At 43.0% G+C, this 18,582-nt stretch overlaps 1 protein-coding gene across 2 annotated transcripts in view; it reads left to right on the top strand.

Annotated features, from left to right (window-relative positions):
• Positions 1 to 8,226: 8,226 nt before the first annotated feature.
• PDSS1 (decaprenyl diphosphate synthase subunit 1) overlaps positions 8,227 to 18,582 on the top strand; it is a 50,620-nt gene continuing 40,264 nt past the window's right edge. The window contains exons 1-4 of one of the 2 annotated variants that reach the window (XM_008002595.3): positions 8,227 to 8,618; positions 12,852 to 12,884; positions 15,120 to 15,184; positions 15,730 to 15,838. In XM_008002595.3, coding sequence (XP_008000786.3) covers positions 8,490 to 8,618; positions 12,852 to 12,884; positions 15,120 to 15,184; positions 15,730 to 15,838 — 336 coding nt within the window. In that variant the 5' untranslated portion in view covers positions 8,227 to 8,489. The remainder of the gene's footprint in view (positions 8,619 to 12,851; positions 12,885 to 15,119; positions 15,185 to 15,729; positions 15,839 to 18,582) is intronic. The other variant, XR_005235176.2, reaches the window with a different exon arrangement.

The raw sequence follows: 18,582 nt of genomic DNA on the forward strand, positions 1-18,582 counted from the left end.
AGATAAACTGAATATACATGTCACAGCCGCAAAAGTTAGTAGTGTTATACCAGTCATACCAACAGTCTGTGACTGGAACGTTGTATCCAATCACCAGAAGCAAAAAGACCTACACAGTTATTATAGGTCCACATGGAATGGTATCATTTCATCCAGATGAAATTAGAGAGAGAGAAAGAGATGCTGTAAAAATAAATAACCCATAATTTATTTAAACATGAATATTTTGAGGGAATTTCTTAAATGGAAATCTTATAAAAACACATTGCTATGGTCTGACAGTTTTCATCCCCCCAAAATTCCTATGTTGATAACCAATCACCAAAGTGATGGTATTAGAAATTAGGGTCTTTAGAAGGTGATTCGGTCACGAGGGCTCCAACCTCATGAATGGGATTCATGTCCTTATAAAAGAGGCTCCAGAGGGCTGCCTTCCCCTTCCACCATGTGAGGACAAGTGAGACGGCGTCATCTATGAAGCAGAGAACCCTCAAAAGATACCACATGTGTGGGTGCTTTGATCTTGGACATCCTGAACTCCAGAACTGGGAGCAATAAACTTCCGTTGTTTATAAATTACCCAGTCCAAGGCATTTTGTTACAGCAGCCCGAACAGAGTAGGACACATACTATGCATAAAGTATAATATACATGAAATGTGTGCTTGGTGAATCACTGAATATTGTCAAGAGTCTAACCCATGACAGCCACAAAAAAGAATAAGATCATGTACTTTGCAGGGACATGGATGGAGTTGGAAGCCATTACCTTCAGCAAACTAACACAGGAACAGAAAACCAAATACTGCATCTTCTCAGTTTTCAGTTGAAGCTGACTGAGAACACATGGACACGCCAGGGAGAACAACACACACTGGACACCTGTAGGGGGTTGGGGGCAGGGAGAGCATCAACAAGAATAGCTAATGGACACTGAGTTCAATAACTGGGTGATGGGGGCTGGGAGCAGTGGCTCATGTCCATAATCATAGCACTTTGGGAGGCCGAGGCGGGTAGATCACTTGAGGTCAGGAGTTCGAAACCAGCCTGCCCAACATGGTGAAACTCCGTCTCTAGAAAAAATACAAAAAAAAAAAAAAAATTTAGCCTGGCATTGTGGCGTGTACCTGTAATCCCAGCTACTTGAGAGGCTGAGGCAGGAGAATTGCTTGAACCCAGGAGGTGGAGGTTGCAGTGAGCCGAGATCATGCCATTGCACTCCAGCATGGGTGACAGAGCAAAGCTCCATCTCAAAATAAATACATTAAATAAATAAATAAATAAATAAATAAATAAATAACTGGGTGATGGGATGATCTGTGCAGTAAACCACCATGGCACACATTTACCTGTGTAACAAACCTGCACATCCTGCACATGTACCCCTGAACTTAAAAGATGAAAAGAAAAAGAAATTGATGTTCAAGTAAAGTCCTCCTAATGGCCTGATTACTTTGTCTTTTAGTCTATAGGACTTTGAAGAAGAAAGGATATAACTAACCCAGCAAACCAGAACCTGAAGTTATAATAATTGTAATAGTTAACATGTTAAGCACTTTACATGTATTTCCTAATTTAATCCTACACCAATCTTAACGATACTTTACTATGTGTCTTAAAAATTGTTTCTGAGCAAACCAGCATTACCAAAAAGCCCCCAAACCACCAGAGAGTGTTAATCTTATCTAGCTTACAGGAAAGTCACAGTCACAACAACTGGTTCTATGTTCTCGTTTCTGTTTTTAATTAGTCAGATACCACACCCTGAACTTGTTGCTTAATTTCTTGCTTAACATCTTGCTGAATTTCCAGAATGTTCCTTAATTCCTTCCTGATTGCTGCAGTACAAATAACACCCCGAAGGAATCTTGATTTACTTCCATTCTAGTAGCTGTAAATTGTTTTATGGCTATCTTGATATAATTATAGTCTATTTGTCCTTCTTTTTAATTGTTTTATATTTATTTATTTTTTGAGACAGGGTCTCACTCTGTCACCCAGGCTGCAGTATGGTGGCACAAATTCGGCTCACTGCAACCTCTGCCTCCTAGACTCAAGCGATCCTCCCAATTTAGCCACCTAAATAGCTGGGACCACAGGCACGTCTCACCATGCCTGGCTAATTTTTGTAGAGACAGGGTTTCGCCATGTCGCCCAGTCTGGTCTTGAACTCCTAGACTCAAGCAATCTGCCTGCCTCAGCTTCCCAAAGTGCTGGGATTATAGGCATGAGCCACTGCACCCGGCTTATTTGTCCTTTTATATTGACATATTGTACTACCTCATTTTGCCAAAAGTGCCAAAAGTGCACTCAATGAGTTCTCTAGCAATAATCCACAGAAAATTTATATTTATGCTGCCCCAGTATTCTCCATTCCATTCAAAGAATTAGCCTCCAGCTTTAGCACAGGAAGAAATCACATCAGCTAATCTAGAAACATCCTCTGATGGCATATTCTTTTAGACACATCTTGTTGAACTCCCAATGCACTAATTTAAAACTTAATGTAAAATAATTTCTTTAGTAGGACAGCATTTCCATCAGATAATTCTATTTGCATAAGGGAAGTGGTGCTGTTGCTACTCTTATGTGGTGGCCTCCATATTGGTGAGCCAGTGGAATGGATCCAAATACTGTCTTTTCGCCACTTACAAGCTGGATAAAATCATCTGTTTCTGAAACAGATAAATCAAGGTCCAAAATATTTTCTAGAACTTCCTGAGGCAGGAAAAATAAATTTACAAACTGAAGTCATCTTTCAGGTTTTTTGAGACACAGGCTCACTCTGTCACCCAGGCTGGAGTGCAGAGGCACAATCATGGATCACTGCAGCCTTAACCTCCTGGGCTCAAGTGATCCTCCCACTTTGGCCTCCCAAAGTGCTACGATTACAGGACAGAGCTACTGCACCTGGCCTAATAATTTTTAAGAATAGAGACTTAATGGAAGAAAATTCAAAGAATAAACCTCTTCTGAAAATATATTATTAATTTTTTTCATAAGAGATATACCACACTGTCTATGTTTATGCTGTTTGGGAAAAATTAGTTCTACTAGATGGTTCTAAAATTTTTATGGATTTTTTATGATGCATGGTAAAACAATAATTTTCCTAGGACAAATTCACTTAAGAAACTACACAAAAGTCCTATTTTTAACCCAAATTCATTTATATTATGAGAAAAAATTGAGAATTTATGAGAGACCATTAGATAAAGGATATCTAAGATAACAATTTAACTCATTTTCCTCTTTTTTCACAAAAGTATATTTTCCTTGTAAGACAACTTTAAGTTGAAACTAAGTATCAAAGTGTGATTTCTAAGAATGACATCTCCAAGTATTTGAATTTTAAACACAGATAGTCATGTATAATTAGACTAATAATATTAACTCTAAAAAATTATTTTAAGCAAATATTTTAGTGAGTTAAGTATTTGTGTTGTGAAAAAATAATGCCTAACTTTTGAAACTGCTACAAGACATACTCTTGATTTGAAAGGAGTTGGGAAGGAGATTTTAAAAATACAGTTTTTCACTTTATGAACATAACTTTCTTTAACAGGATCAACAGGCAACATAGCTAATAAAATAAAACATCTTTCTTAATGTTCTCATTTGTTGCATACACAACACTAATATCCTTTAGAAAGTCTATGGTTCAAGAAACTCAAGTCACTATTTTCTTCATGCTTTGTTATTTAAAGGCTACTTTGTCATTTCAACACGACCTAGCCAACATGCATTTAGGACAGTACATCATGGAACTGTTCAAGAGGCTAGGAAATGGAAAAAGTTTAAAACAGGAAGGCACATACCCTGTCTTCAAAGATCTTCACTCATGGAAGGTAAATCAGATATATATATATATTCTTTTTAAGATAGAGTTTCTCTCTTGTTGCTCAGGCTAGAGTGCAATGGTGTGATCACCGCTCACGGCAACCTCCACCTCCCAGGTTCAAGCAATTCTCCTGCCTCAGCCTCCCAAGTAGCTGGGATTACAGGCATGTGCCACCATGGCCGGCTAATTTTGTATTTTTAGTAGAGATGGGGTTTTACCATGTTGGTCAGGCTGGTCTCAAACTCCTGACCTCAGGCGATCCGCCCACCTTGGCCTCCCAAAGTGCTGGGATTACAGGCATGAGCCACTGCACCCAGCCCAAAAATATATATTTTTAAATGGAGGTGAGCTGCATTACAGAATTACAAGTATAGTACTAGTTAATTCAATGGAACCAAAATCCATTAGGCACATAATCACATGCATTCTGCCCTTTGGAAACACAATCAGCAAAAGGAAACAGGTATAGAAGATACACAAATAATTTAAGACCGGGTAATACATGGCTTACTAGATGCATAAAACTGCTGTAGATCCCACATTTGATAGATGCCCACCCACAAAGCTAAAAGTTTAGAAATTGCCTCTGCAGAGACAGACCATGTCTCAGGAAGTCCATACACTGAAACACATGTACCGTATTTTCAAAGCTGTAGAGGAAAAGAAAGCTTTGAACACGCTTTAGATTCTCAGAATGTATTTACTCTTATTTTATAAACAATACCTAAACTCGTAATCTGTTTTTCCAATCCAAAGCATTGAAACAGAAAAAAAAAAAAAAAAAAAAAGAAGAGAGTAGGTGTATTAATAAAACTTTAAGACTAAGAGACAAAAATCCTGTTTCTGGATAGAGATTTATTGTCAAAATGTGTCACTAAATTATTTAATAAACATAATGGGAATCCAATTAATAGCCTAGCAGGATTTTTTTTGAAGAAATAGACAATCTTAGTGTGTAAATCTGAAAAAATAAACAGATAAGTTTTTTAAGCAAGATAAACAAGTTTGCTTATATTAAAAATTAAAAGAATACAATAAAAAAGATTGCTATTCTAAAAATAGATGCAAAGATCAATGGAACTCAATAAAAAGCACAGAAACAACAAAAAGCTGTAAAATAATTTTCTATACAGTGAAAATAACATTTCAAATCACTGGAGAAAGGTAGCATTAGGACAATTTGCTCCACTGTCTGGAGTAACACCAATTTATTCCATCCAGGCTTAAGTGAACTAAATATCAGTTACAACAGCAATTTTCTAGCTTCCTCAAATGAGTAATAAAAACAGGCTAATACAGGCCATATGGGCCATATTTAGCCCTTCATATGTTCCCTTAAGACCATGATGTAGTATAAGGTAGTATCCTGGGGGAATAAATGTGTAGTCAATCAAAAAGTGGCAGATTTTAGCATTCACACCAGAAAACTGGACAATATGATTATAAAGTGGAAGAACCAACAGTATATTTTCTTCTTTTGTGGGAAAGCCTCTGTGTGGAATTAACTAGATTATATAATTAGCACAATCTCCTTTATGATGATCTAACATTGGTAGGGCAGGGGCAGCATATCACGTTCCATTAGTCGTTATCATGTTGTACCGCTTGATGCATGTCCCGGCATGACAGCTGCTGGTCAATACATGTGATCTCCAGCCGTGGAACAAAGAAGGCTATTTCAGGCATATTCAATCCTCACTCATTTGATGCTTTAACAAGCTAGTAAGTCATAGACTAAAAACCCCAGAGAAAATTCCAAAAGCATACTAACCCCCTATCTTAAGATCTCAGGAAAATCAGTACTGGCAACATTAAATTCTTTAGAATTCGGTTTTGCATAAGGCTATGAAATCCACAAAAACTAACCAACAACAACAACAAAAAAAGTGAGTGAAACTAGCTTCACTGCAAATGTTTGAACCTTTTCTCTCAATAAATGTGCTTACCAGAGTACGATAATTTGGATAATTCATTGATCATTTATTTAGTAACAACAGGATGAGATGTTTCACACAGTACTGTAAATCAAGACACAGTAACACATATGATTATTTATTTATTTATTTGGAGACAGTGTCCCACTCTTTCATCCAGGCTGGAGTGCAGTGGCATGATCACAACTCACTGTAGCCTCGAACTCTCGAACTTCTGGGCTCAAGCAAACTTCCCCGCCTCAGGCTCCTGAGTAGCTAGGACTATAGGCACACACTACCACGCCTGGCTAATTTTATTTTTTGTAGAGACAGGGTCTTGCTTATGTTACCCAGGCTGGTTTTGACATCCTGACCTCAAGCAATCCTGCCACCTTGGCCTCCCAAAGTGCTGTGATAACAGGCATGACCCACTCTTTCTGGCCTGGTATTATATTTACAATCTCTTTGGCTATAAAATCTGGTCCTGTTGTAGATATTATGTTTTAAATAGTATCATTAATATGGCAAGGAAATGTCTTCGAGGGTACCTAATTCTCCAACATCAAAACGACAGCCTTGATCACTTTCAGTTACACATAGGCCATTTTGTTCCATCTGTACTGGCTCTTACATTTGTCTAAGGGCAGCAAAATAGACTAAAGAAGTCTGTTCTTTAGCAATTACCTGTACAACTCAGATAATGTTTTTAACTTCCTCAACTCATGCTTGACCTAGCTGGGTTAAAAGAACTACTTGTGAATTCCGCATGTCCAATTGGTAGGTTACTGTTTTTTCTCAAGAGTTTAGCTATACAGTAATGTTGGAAGTCTTGAAGAACTTCGTTTGCTTTCCCTACTTAGCCTTGCAATACTACAGCATCCTTTTTTCTCTTTTTTAAAAGACAGAGTCTCACTTTGTTACCTAGGGCGAAGTGCAGTAGCACAATCTTGGCTCACTGCAACCTCTGCCTCCCAGGTTCAACTGATTCTCCTGCCTTAGCCTCCCAAGTAGCTGGGATTACAGAACTTGCACCACCATGCCCAGCTAATTTTTGCATTTTTAGTAGAGATGGGTTTCATCATGTTGGCCAGACGGGTCTCAAATTCCTGATCTCAAGTTATCCACCTGCCTCAGCCTCCCACAGTGCTGGGATGACAGGTTGAGCCAATGCACCCGACCTACAGCATCTTTTTAAGAGCAATGTTGTCTGTTTTAATGTGGCCAAGCAAACTCTAAATGAACATGGTCTGACAAAATTGTGTAGTGCCATACTTGTCAACTGTGTGAGCTTGACTGTGATACTTATTTGACAATACGGTATTTTCTCTATATGTTTCCTTATCTTTATATACAAAAAAGGGCAAATGATAATGTCTTAGTCATAGGATTGTCAAAACAACCTAAGTGCCTATTGCCACACTCTACTTGGGAAGTTCTACCTGTGGGATGTTTCTTAATATATAAACCTAATCTATACCAAGATAAACTACAGGTGCATATTAACATTTACTCGTAAAGCACTTTGCATATTTTTACGTGTCATTCTTCAAGATGAAAAAAGCTATCAAATTGGCTAATTTTCATAGATGTCTTTATATAGTCTATGATGTCTTCACTCCATAAAAACCCACACAACTAAATTTGAAATTAATGTACCCAGCTATGAGGCTACCGCATTTTTTAACGCAAGAAGAACGAGAAAATACATGAATCAGAGAACTGCAACTACCTATTTGCTGGACTATTTCCTCATTAGAGTGAATTCTTTGAGTACTAAATTGCATTTCCGTATCTCTAATGCTTACCCTCTATCTCACTGGCTGTGTGTTTGAGTGCATGCACCGAATGCTTAACTATATCACTTAATTTCTGTTAGAAACACGCCATCTCTTAGCACCAGTAGATCTGGCCTTAAAGCTAAGGAAAAAATTAGTACCCCATGAGGGGTACTAATCCTGTGCAGACTCCAGTATCTCCCGGGCTGGGTACACGCAGGTTCACACCCATGTGTGAGCAAGACTGCCAAACTATACCTACACGGCGTTCGGAGGAGAGTCCAAAAGTCAAGAGACCGGGCTAATTTAGCTCCTATTTCACAACAGCCCTGATCGTGGTCGACATGTTCCTAGGAAGATGCGATGGGCTGGAACTTCCTTCAAGAACAGATTGCAAAGGCAGCCGACCATAGCGTGGCAGGTCACTGCCAAGGGAAGCAGTAGCGGAAACCGTCGCCTCTGGCTTAGGCTGCAGAGCGGGAACCCGATTCTCTGAGTTATGTTTCTGCCTAAACACGCAGAACAAGAGTTAGTGACTGCAAGAGTCGCGCGCGGTGCTATTTCTTGCTAATAAAAGGTCCCCACAGGGACATTTTTGCTATGACTGAAGGCGTGGCCAGTTCCCCTGCACGGCTTCCGGGAAGGGGTGGGGATAGGAGGCTCGCCCCGGGGAAGGTCACGCTCGGGGTCCCCAGACCGGGTCTACGCGCGCCCCTGCCCCGCTGCCTCCCAGGAGCGGCCAGGGTCCCCGCTGGCTGCGCAGTGGCAGGTACCCGAGGTCCCGGCGCTGGCAGCCGGGCCATACGCGGGGAGGAGCGAACGGCGGGCCGGGGTGTGGCCGAAGCGGGCCGGGGTGTGGCCGAAGCGCTTCCTGTGCCAGGTTTCCGGCTCCGGGTCCCTGGAGGAGGATCGCGGGCCAGAGGCGGAGCCGCCGTCCTGCCGCGACTTTCAGACTCCGACCATGGCCTCGCGCTGGTGGCGGTGGCTGCGCGGCTGCTCCTGGAGGCCGGCGGCGCGGAGCCCCGGGCCCGGCTCCCCCGGCCTTGCTGGACCGCCGGGGCCGCAGGCAGCTGTCGACGCCCACTCGCAGGTGAGGTTGGGAGGCGCGCGCCCGGCGGGGCTCAGAGGTCACGGCTCCAATGACAGCGGCGGGCGGAATGAATGGGAGCAGGGAGCACGTGCGTCGCGACACGGGGGCGCCCGGGGTAGCTCCGGGGTGGGACTCCAGAGCGGAGGGGTGCCCGCGGTGGGACGGAGCCGAGCGTTGGATTGAAGTAGGGGCGCCCTACACGGGGGTGCAGAAAGCGGTGTCTTGGGGATCCCGGTAGCGTTTGGGGCAGTGGAAAGAGCGGTGGTAGCCGGGTCCTGGGGGAAGCGCGGGAGCGATCAGATTGACCGCTGCGATATGGACAAGGTTAAGCCTGGAGAGCGGCTGCAGCTATTTACTTTCGAGTTAGAGGAAGACAGATCTTGCCTGAAATTTTAGAGTCAAAGGTGCTCAGAGCTCTCTCCGAGAAACGGAGGATCAAATCGGCCTCGGAATAGACCGAAAAGGTCTTATGGAGAATGCAGGGCTGGTGCTAGGGTGGACCGGACCTCATGTGTCCAGCAGTGGCTTCGGGAGGAGAGCATACCTGGATGGGGCTGGAATGGCCCTGGAAGGAGAAAGGCCCGAGGCTGTCAGGAGGCGAGAAACCCTGGAGTCTAGATCTGAAGTCAGAATCTCAGCGATAGCCCATTCTTTCAGGGTCTCCTCTGCTGCCTTTGGGTTCCAATCTCCTTTTTCTCCACTTCTGGTCAGTTTAGCCCCTGTGAGCCCTTCTGCACTTTGTAATGATTCTCAGTGTGCCGTGGGGTAGGCCCATGCTATTAGCATAACCGTGCAAAATCTATGGACTCACTGTTATTTAAGTTTATTTGAATTTAGTACTTTTTTAATTCAGATTTTGTGTCCGTGTTCTCATCAAACATACTTTCCCAGTATGAAATATATAACACTTATAAATATCTACTTTGTACCAAAGTGGATGCATATCACAAATTATCCAAAACGAGGCTTGGGCCAGGTGCAGTGGCTCACACCTGTAATCCCAGCGCTTTGGGAGGCTGAGGTGGAAGAATCGGTTGAGGCCAGGAGTTTGGGACCAACCTAGGCAACACAGCGAGACTGTGTCTCTACAAAAAATGGAAAAAAATCACCAGGTGTGGTGGTGCATGCCTGTAGTCCCAGCTACTCAGGAGCCTGAGGGAGGAGGATCGTTCGATTTCAGGAGTTCAAGATTACAGTAAGCTATTTATTGTGATAGTGCCAGTGCACTCCAGCGTGGGCAACAGTGTAAGACCCTATCTCTAAAAAATCAAAAGCAAAAAAGACATTTGGAGACCAAATGGCAGCTGGGCAACTAGACAAGGCTAGACAGTAAAGAGAACAGAATGGGGGGGTTAGGGGCACGTGGGAAAAGAGGCTTAAAGGAGGCTTTGCTGGGATCCATTTCAGGACTGTTCTCTCCAGACTTCAGATATTTCTAGTTCTACAGATGAGGCCAGTATTTGAAGAGATGGGTGCATCCACCTCTTATGCCACTACATGCTTTTTTTTTTTTTGACACAGAGTCTCACTCTGTCTCCCAGGCTGGAGTGCAGTGGCGGAATCTTGGCTCACTGCAACCTCCACCTCCCAGGTTCAAACAGTTCTCCTGCCTCAGACTCCCAAGTAGCTGGGATTACGGGCGTACACCGCTACGCCCAGCTAATTTTTGTATTTTTAGTAGAGATGGGGTTTCACCGTGTTGCCCAGGCTGGTCTGGAACTCCTGACCCCAAGTGATCCAACCCCCTCAGCCTCCCAAAGTGCTGGAATTACAGGCATGAGCCACCACACCTGGCCTGACACTTCTTTTGAAAAAAATTTCATGCCCACCAAGCAACCTTAGCCAGGGAAAGTGTGCTTTTCTGGAGAGAATATGCTTTATGGCCTCCCCATCTGCCCGAATGATGACAAGGAGGGATTGTGTGGACTCGTGATGACAAGACCATGTATTTCTGATGTGTGTGTGTCAGTGATGCTTTTCACTGTACGTTAATACGTTAGCATTCTGGTGTCTGCCTCAAGCATGTATGTTTTGGTTTCTTCAGGGTCTGATAGTCCTTGGGGACACAGAACTACAATAACTAAGCCACAGGGACAAATAGCAGCAATAATTAAGCCAAGTCTTGCTCTCCACCAGAGCTCTACTACCTCCTAATGGTTGTACATTCTCCTGACTTCACTAGTAGTGTGAACAAATATTGTAATAGGATAAAAACCAGTGTGCACGTGATCATGCCAAATCACTTCTCAGTATATCTTTGATTTTTTTTTAAATTTTTTTTTTAGGGATGGGGACTTTCTGTGTTGACCAGGTTGGTCTTGAACTCTTGGACTCAAGCAATCCCCCATGCTTGAGGATTGGCACACGGCTATGTCTTTGATTCTTACCTAGCACTTTCTCTTTGGCTGAGTGTCGTGACTCACGCCTGTAATCCCAACACTTTGGGAGGTCGAGACAGGAGCATCGCTTTTGCTCAGGAGTTCAAGACCAGCCTGGGCAAGTTAGTGAGACCTCCTGATATGGTTTGGCTCTGTGTCCCCACCCACATCTATCTCAAATTGTAATCCCCAATTACAACTGGGGACCAGGGAGGGTCAAGGCAGAGACCAGGTAGAGGTAATTGGATCATGGGGGTGGATTTCCCCGTGCTTTTCTCATGATAGGGAGTTCTCACAAGATCTGATGGTTTTATAAGTGTTTGGTAGTTCCTCTTGTGTTCATTCTCTCTCCTGCTGCCTTGTGAAGAAGGTGCTTGTTTCTCCTCCTTCCCCATGATTATAAGTTTCTGAGGCCTCCCCAGCCATCCAGAACTGTGAGTCAATTAAACCTCTTTCCTATAATTATAAATTGCCCAGTCATGGGTAATTTCTTTATAGCAGTGTGAGAACGGACCAATACAGATAATTGGTACCAAAGTAGTCCGCATTGATATAAGATACCTGAGAATGTGGAAATTACTTTGGAACTGGGTAACAAGCAGAGGTTAGAATAGTTTGGAGGGCTCAAAAGAAGAAAGGAAGATGTAGGAAAGTTTGGAACTTCCTAGAGACTTGTTGAATGGCTTTGACCAAAATGCTGAAAGTGATACGGACAATGAAGTTCAGGCTGAGGTGGTCTCAGATGGAGATGAGGAGCTTCCTGGGAATTGGGCAAAGGTCACTCTTGCTATGCTTTAGCAAAGAGACTGGCGGCATTTTGCCCCACCCTAGAGGTCTGTGAAACTTTGAGCTTTAGAGAGACATCCGAAATTGGAACTTAAATTTAAAGGGGAAGCACAGCATAAAAGTTTGGAAAATTTGCAGCCTAAAGATGTGATAGAAAAGAATTTTCTGGGGAGGAATTCAAGCTGGCTGCAGAAATTTGCATAAGTAACAAGGAGCCCAATGTTAATAGCCAAGAGAATGGGGAAAATGTCTCCAGGGCACAGCAGAGACCTTCTCTGCAGCCCCTCTCATCACAGGCTAGGAGGCCTAGGAGGGAAAAATGGATTCATGGGCTGGGCCCAGGGCCCTGCTGCTCTGTGCAAGATCAGCCTTGGGACTTGGTGCCCTGCTTCCCAGCTGTAGCTAAAAGGGGCCAAGGTACAGCTTGGGCCATTGCTTCAGAGGGTATAAGCCCCAAGCCTTGGAGGCTTCCATATGCTGTTGAGCCTGCAGGTGCACAGAAGACAACAATTTGGGAACCTCTGCCTAGATTTCAGAGGATGTATGGAAACGCCTCAATGCCCAGGCAGAAGTCGGCTGAAGGGGGCAAACCCTCTTAGAGAACCTCTGCTAGGACAGTGCAGAAGGGAAATGTGGGGTTGCTGCCCCCACACAGAGTTCCTGCTGGGGCACTGCCTAATGGAGCTATGAAAGGAGGGCCACCATCCTCTACACCCCAGAATGGTAGATCCCCCAACAGCTTCCACTGTAGCACCTGGAAAAGCTGCTGGCACTCAATGCCAGTCCATGAGAATAGTGGTGGGGGTTGAACCCTGCAAAGCCACAGAAGCAGTGCTACCCAAGTTCTTGGGAGCCCACCCTTTGCATCAGTGTGACCTAGATGTGAGACATGGAGTCAAAGATCATTTTGGAGCTTTCAGTAATGACTGCCCTGCTGGGTTTGGACTTGCATGAGGCCTGTAAGCCCCTTTATTTTGGCCAGTTTCTACCATTTGGAATGGGAACATTTAACTAATGCCTGTACCCCCGTTGTATCTTGGATGTAACTAACTTGTTTTTGATTTTACAGGCTCATAGGCGGAAGGGACTTGACTTGTCTCAGGTAAGACTTTGGACTTGGATTTTTGAGTTAAATGCTAGAATGAGTTAAGACTTTCGGAGACTGTTGGGAATGATTGGTTTTGAAAAGTGAGGATATGAGATTTGGGAGGAGCAAGGGGCAGAATGATGTGGTTGGTTCTGTGTCTCTACCCAAATCTCATCTCGAATTTTAATCCCCATATGTCAAGGGAGGGCCTATGTGGAGGCAATTGGATCATGGGGGCAGATTCCTCCATGATGTTCTTGTTATAGTGAATTCTTATGAGATCTGATGGTTTTATAAGTGATTGGTAGTTCCTCCTGTGTTCATTCTCCTTCCTGCTGCCTATTGAAGAAGGTGCCTTGCTCTCCCTTTTCCTTCTGCCATGATTGTAAGTTTCTTGAGGCCTCCCTAGCCGTTTAGAACTGTGAGTCAATTACACCTCTTTCTTTTATAAATTACCCAGTCTTGGGTATTTCTTTATAGCAATGTGAAAATGTACTGGTACACCTCATGTCTACTAAAAATTTTAAAAATCAGCTAGGCGTTGTGGCATGTCCCTGTAGTCCCAGCTACTCAGGAGGCTGAGGCGGGAGGATAGCTTGAGCCCAGGAGATTGAGGCTGCAGTGAACTATGATTGCACCACTACACTCCAGCCTGGAAAAATAAAATAAAAGTAAATTCATGAGAGGCAAGGTTGACTTTCAGAGAGTGTATGAGGGAAAGGTGAGGAACAAAATCAGAATTAGAAAATGACTGTTGCCCTTCTCTTTTCATACTTCACTGCTTTTCTGAGCACTTCTAACCTCACGTTGGAAAACCGCTCTAAAGTACATTTAAAGCAGAAAATAGTAGCTTGATTGAATATTGTATTAAATGTATACTGTGTACTAGGCTCTGAGCTAAGAGCTTTATATATGCTCTGTAAATTAATCTCCACCTGTCTCCATGAGTGGGTATTATCAGAAAGACATCACAAAGTAACACAAATGTTGAGATTTGAACCGAGATCTGTCTTCCAAAGTCCATGCTACTAATAAATTTTAGGACACTTGGTGGTAAAAAGCGCCCCCTGTACTAATTAGCTATGTAATTTTAATCCTTCAACCCACATTAGAGTTCTCTAATTGAATAACTAAAAAGTTATTCAGTTAGAGTAGTTCAGTTAGTTATTATAACTAATCATAGTTATTTGGTCAAGTGTAGTGACTCACACCTGTAATTCCAGCACTTGGGGAGGCCATGGCAGGAGGATCACTTTTGCTCAGGATTTCTAATAATAATAACTATTACTAGAGACCTGATAATAATTATTAAGTCTCTTACTGAAGAACTGTTACTCTTCCATTAAGATGCCCTTATTGATAAGTATTGTAATAAAATACTGAACTCATATGAATTAATTACCCAGGTAGACTGAAAGACATAAGTTGTCATATAAAGCATGAGGAAGGATTGTCACTTTGTTTTCTTGTTACATTGTAATCGCCTGGGACATCATGAAAGTTCTTACTGGTTTAATGAATACGTAATGCTACCAGGGAAAGAATGAAACTCAGACCAACTACTTTGACTGCTGCCTGGCAAAGTCAACCTTCATTGTCATTGTAATATGGCTAAAGCGATACATGTTCATTAGAGAAGAATCAGAAAATATCTACCAAAAGAAGGAATAAAACGAAACACCCCCAAAATCCAATTCATTCCAGAATAACTACTTTTAACACCCTGGTTTATGTGCTTTCAAACTCTGTTCTCCCATGTGTAATATCAAAATGTCCTGAGGTGGGTTGGTTTTTTTTAACAATATTTATCCAAAAGTACCATTTCCAAAGTATGTTGAAGAACAAGAACTTAAAATAGACAGTGTTTGTATAAATATAAATTCCTTCCTTGCTATTGAAATCTTTTTCCTCTGACTAGTCTTAGTTAAATGGAAGGAAATTGTTTTAAAACTACTTTTCAGGTCTGGAAAGATAGATATGAATATGGAAATTGACTTTCTTTGGGGCAAGGGATGGACTGAAGATGGTTTTTATTTTCTCCTTTTTTCTTATTTATGTTTTCTGCAATGACAAGTATTTTGTAATAACAAAAGGAAACTTTTAAAATTATTCTTTCTCTCTCTAAAGTTTGCAATCTGCCTATAAATGGGTGATTAGAAGATAAAGATTATAATTATGGGGGTGTTATTATCCAATGTTACAGTTTTTCAGGAATATTCTTATAAATTTCTTGACATTTTTATTTTATAGATACCCTATATTAATCTTATGAAGCATTTAACATCTGCTTGTCCAAATGTATATAGTATATCACGGTAAGTTTACAGTCTATACTGCAACTACTAAAATTATCCATTTTTAAATTTATTGTTATCAAAATTTTTTTTTTTGTAGTGATGGGGAGCTCACTATGTTGCCCAGGCTGGTCTTGAACTGCTGGCCTCAAGCGATCTTCCCACCCTCAGCTTCCCAAAGTGCTGGGATTGCAGACATAAGCACCCGGCCTAAAATTGTTAAATTATGTTGCCTGTAAATTTCTATTCTAAATTGTAGATCTCTGCCTATTCAAAAAACAGGAATGTAATAAAGTTTGAGCTCAACGCAGAACACAATGAACATAGTTCAGTTTATCTTTGAATTTGTGGGTTCTCAAGGTCCTATTTATAAAAGTGATCTATTGATTTGTCATTTAGCAAGAACAGAATTCTGTATGTTTTTCCAAATCATAATGACCTTTTCAGATTCATGATTAATTTCTAGCAAGTATTTGGGCTGAATTTTCCCTATCTGAGTCTACTAAATATGTATGTATATAAAACTTACTTGAAAATGAAGTCATGTGCATTTTTGCATGTCCCAGGTTTCATCACACAACCCCGGACAGTAAAACACACAGTGGTGAAAAATACACCGATCCTTTCAAACTCGGTTGGAGAGACTTGAAAGGTCTGTATGAGGACATTAGAAAGGTGAGTTTTTTATTCTGCTGTGATGTAATGTTTTAGCTTACCAAAACTTACTACAATTTTATTTTATTTTTTATTATTATAATAATTTTTTTTTTTTTTGAGATGGAGTTTCACTCTGTCGCCCAGGCTTGAGTGCAGTGGTGCAATCTAAGCTCACTGCAACCCTTGCCTCCAGGGTTCATGCAATTCTCCTGCCTCAGCCTCCTCAGTAGCTGAGAGTATAGGCGTGCGCCATCACGCCTGGGTAGTTTTTGTATTTTTAGTGGAGATGGGGTTTTGCCATGTTGGCCAGGCTGGTCTTGAACTCCTGACCTCAGGTGACCTACCTGCCTTGACCTTCCAAAGTGCTGGGATTACAAAAAAACAATGCAGGTTTTCAGATCTGTACAATGCAGTTTGCAGTCTAGATTCATGTATGGTCAAGTTTCAAATGTTTCTTGAGCAAGAACCACATGTGACCCAGTGCCAGGCAATATGTATTAATATCCATAAAGAGGTTATGGCAGGATTGTGAACCTGAAGGAAAAAATGGTCCAGGTAGCTCATGCTTGTCCAATGAGTTATCCCACCTTTCCTCTTAAAACCCACCACCTCCCAGTGACTCCAGCTGTCTCTTCCTTATCTAATTCTGAATGTCATTGCCAGTCTGCCCCAAATATGGCTGTCTTCATTCAACTCTTTTTCCTGAAAACTTTCAGTAGTTCCCAACCTCACGTGGTTGGGCACAGTGGCTTGTGCCTGTAATCCCACCAATTTAGGAGGCCAAAGCAAGAGGATTGCTTAAGCCTAGGAGTTTGAGGCTGCAGTGAGCCATGATCCCGCCATTGCACTCCAGCCTGAGTGACAGAGCAAGACATTTTTTCTGTCTTTAGAAAAAGATTGGCTGGGCACGGTGGCTCACACCTATAATCCTAGCACTTTGGGAGGCTGGGATCACTTGAGGTCAGGAGTTCAAGTGCCTGGCCAACATGGTGAAACTCTATCTCTACTAAAAATACAAAAAATAGCTGGGGGTGGTGGCATGCGCCTGTAATCCCAGCTACTTGGGAGGCTGAAGCAGGAGAATTGCTTGAACCCAGGAGGTGGAAACTCCATCTCTACTAAAAATTAGCTGGGGGTGGTGGCATGCGCCTGTAATCCCAGCTACTTGGGTGGCTGAAGCAGAAGAATTGCTTGAACCCAGGAGGTGGAGGTTGCAGTGAGCTGAGATCCCGCCACTGCACTCCAGCCTGGGTGACAGAGTAAGACTCCGCCTCAAAAAATAAATACATACATAAATAAATAAAAAAATAAAATGCTTCCCAGAAATGTCTGTATGCCCCACTCAGCTTGCTCACCCTTTACAAGTCCCCACTTTTCTCCTTTCCTCCTCAAGTCCCCAGTACACTGACGACTGTCATATTCTGATGACAACACTTCCTGTTTCATAGACAGTAGGGGCTGTGGAAGAACTCCTTCAGCCCCTGTTCTGTCGCAATTGGCCAGCTTGCCTGCGCCTTCTCTGGCGATTGCCTGCTCTCCTCCCACCCATGGAAGTCATGTCCCTTCCCTCTCTAGGGGCAGTCCCTTAGCCACTTCCCCAGTTCCTTAGGAACTTCCCCAGACATGGTCTCTCCCTCTGTCTGCAAACTTTCATTGGCATGTTCTCTTCTATATCCATTGGGTGTTCAGTTTCTTCACCTGCATTTTTAAAAGGCCCATCCACTGACCCAGTGCTTCACTCCCTCCCTTCCGTCACAGAATCCCCTGCTCTCTGCCTCTCTCCAGTGCCTTCAGGTTCCCTCCACTATTGCACTGGGCCCCCCTTTCCAGCCTCTCCTCTGAAGCTGGTTTTGCTTGGGTCACTGATAGCTTCCCTGTGCTCAATTCAATGGATGTGTTACCAGCAGCAAATCTGTACAGGTTTGCAGCAACCTCACTTCTTGCCTCCTCAGAAGAAAGAATTCGACTGAGGGGCCTAAGGCAGAAGTAGAGACGGGAGGTGAGTTTTAGAGCAGGAGAGAAGAGTGTAAAGCAGGAAGGGAAGGAAGTAAAGTACACTTGGAAGAGGGCCAAGCTGGTGACCTGAGAAATCAAATGTGTGGTTTGAGGTTGGAATTTGGGTTTTAGATGTTGGCATACTTCCAGGGACTTGCATCCCGTCTCCCCGGATTCTTCGCTTGGGATGGGCTGCCCGCATGCGCAGTGACCCGCCAGTGTTTCGGCGGGGAGCATGCTGTGTGTGGTTACCGGAGTTTTGCGCATGCTCACTTGAGGCATTCTTCGCATTACCAGTCCCAGTGTTCCAGGACATATACCAATTAAGCTCTGCCATTTTGCCTCTTAGTGTGCATGGTTGAGCCGACTCACCCAACTCCTGAGATCTTATTGGGAAGCTGACCACCAGTTTCAGGTTTTTCTATCTATTGAGAGATTGCCGTCCCTTGGCACCAGCTGTTACCAATTAGTATTTTAGAGACAGTTAACAACTGCCTGACCATCACCTGATGGTCACCTGACCTTCCTGTTGTGGGTGGGGGAGCACCCCTGCCCTGCTCATACCTGACTAGCTGCCTACTGTAGCAGACGCTTCCTGGTTTTCTGACCATTGAGCACTATTGACTGTAAGTCCTCCTTGAAACATGGTTCCCTTCACGCTGCACTTTCTTCCTCCTCCTTGTCCTGAGAATGTTCTTCAGTTTATCACCTCCGCCTCACTTCCTTTCATTCTGCCATTCCCTGGGGTTCCATGGGCCCCCTCCTCT

This window comes from Chlorocebus sabaeus, chromosome 9, assembly GCF_047675955.1.
Source record: "Chlorocebus sabaeus isolate Y175 chromosome 9, mChlSab1.0.hap1, whole genome shotgun sequence".
NCBI classification, from domain to species: Eukaryota; Metazoa; Chordata; class Mammalia; order Primates; family Cercopithecidae; genus Chlorocebus; species Chlorocebus sabaeus.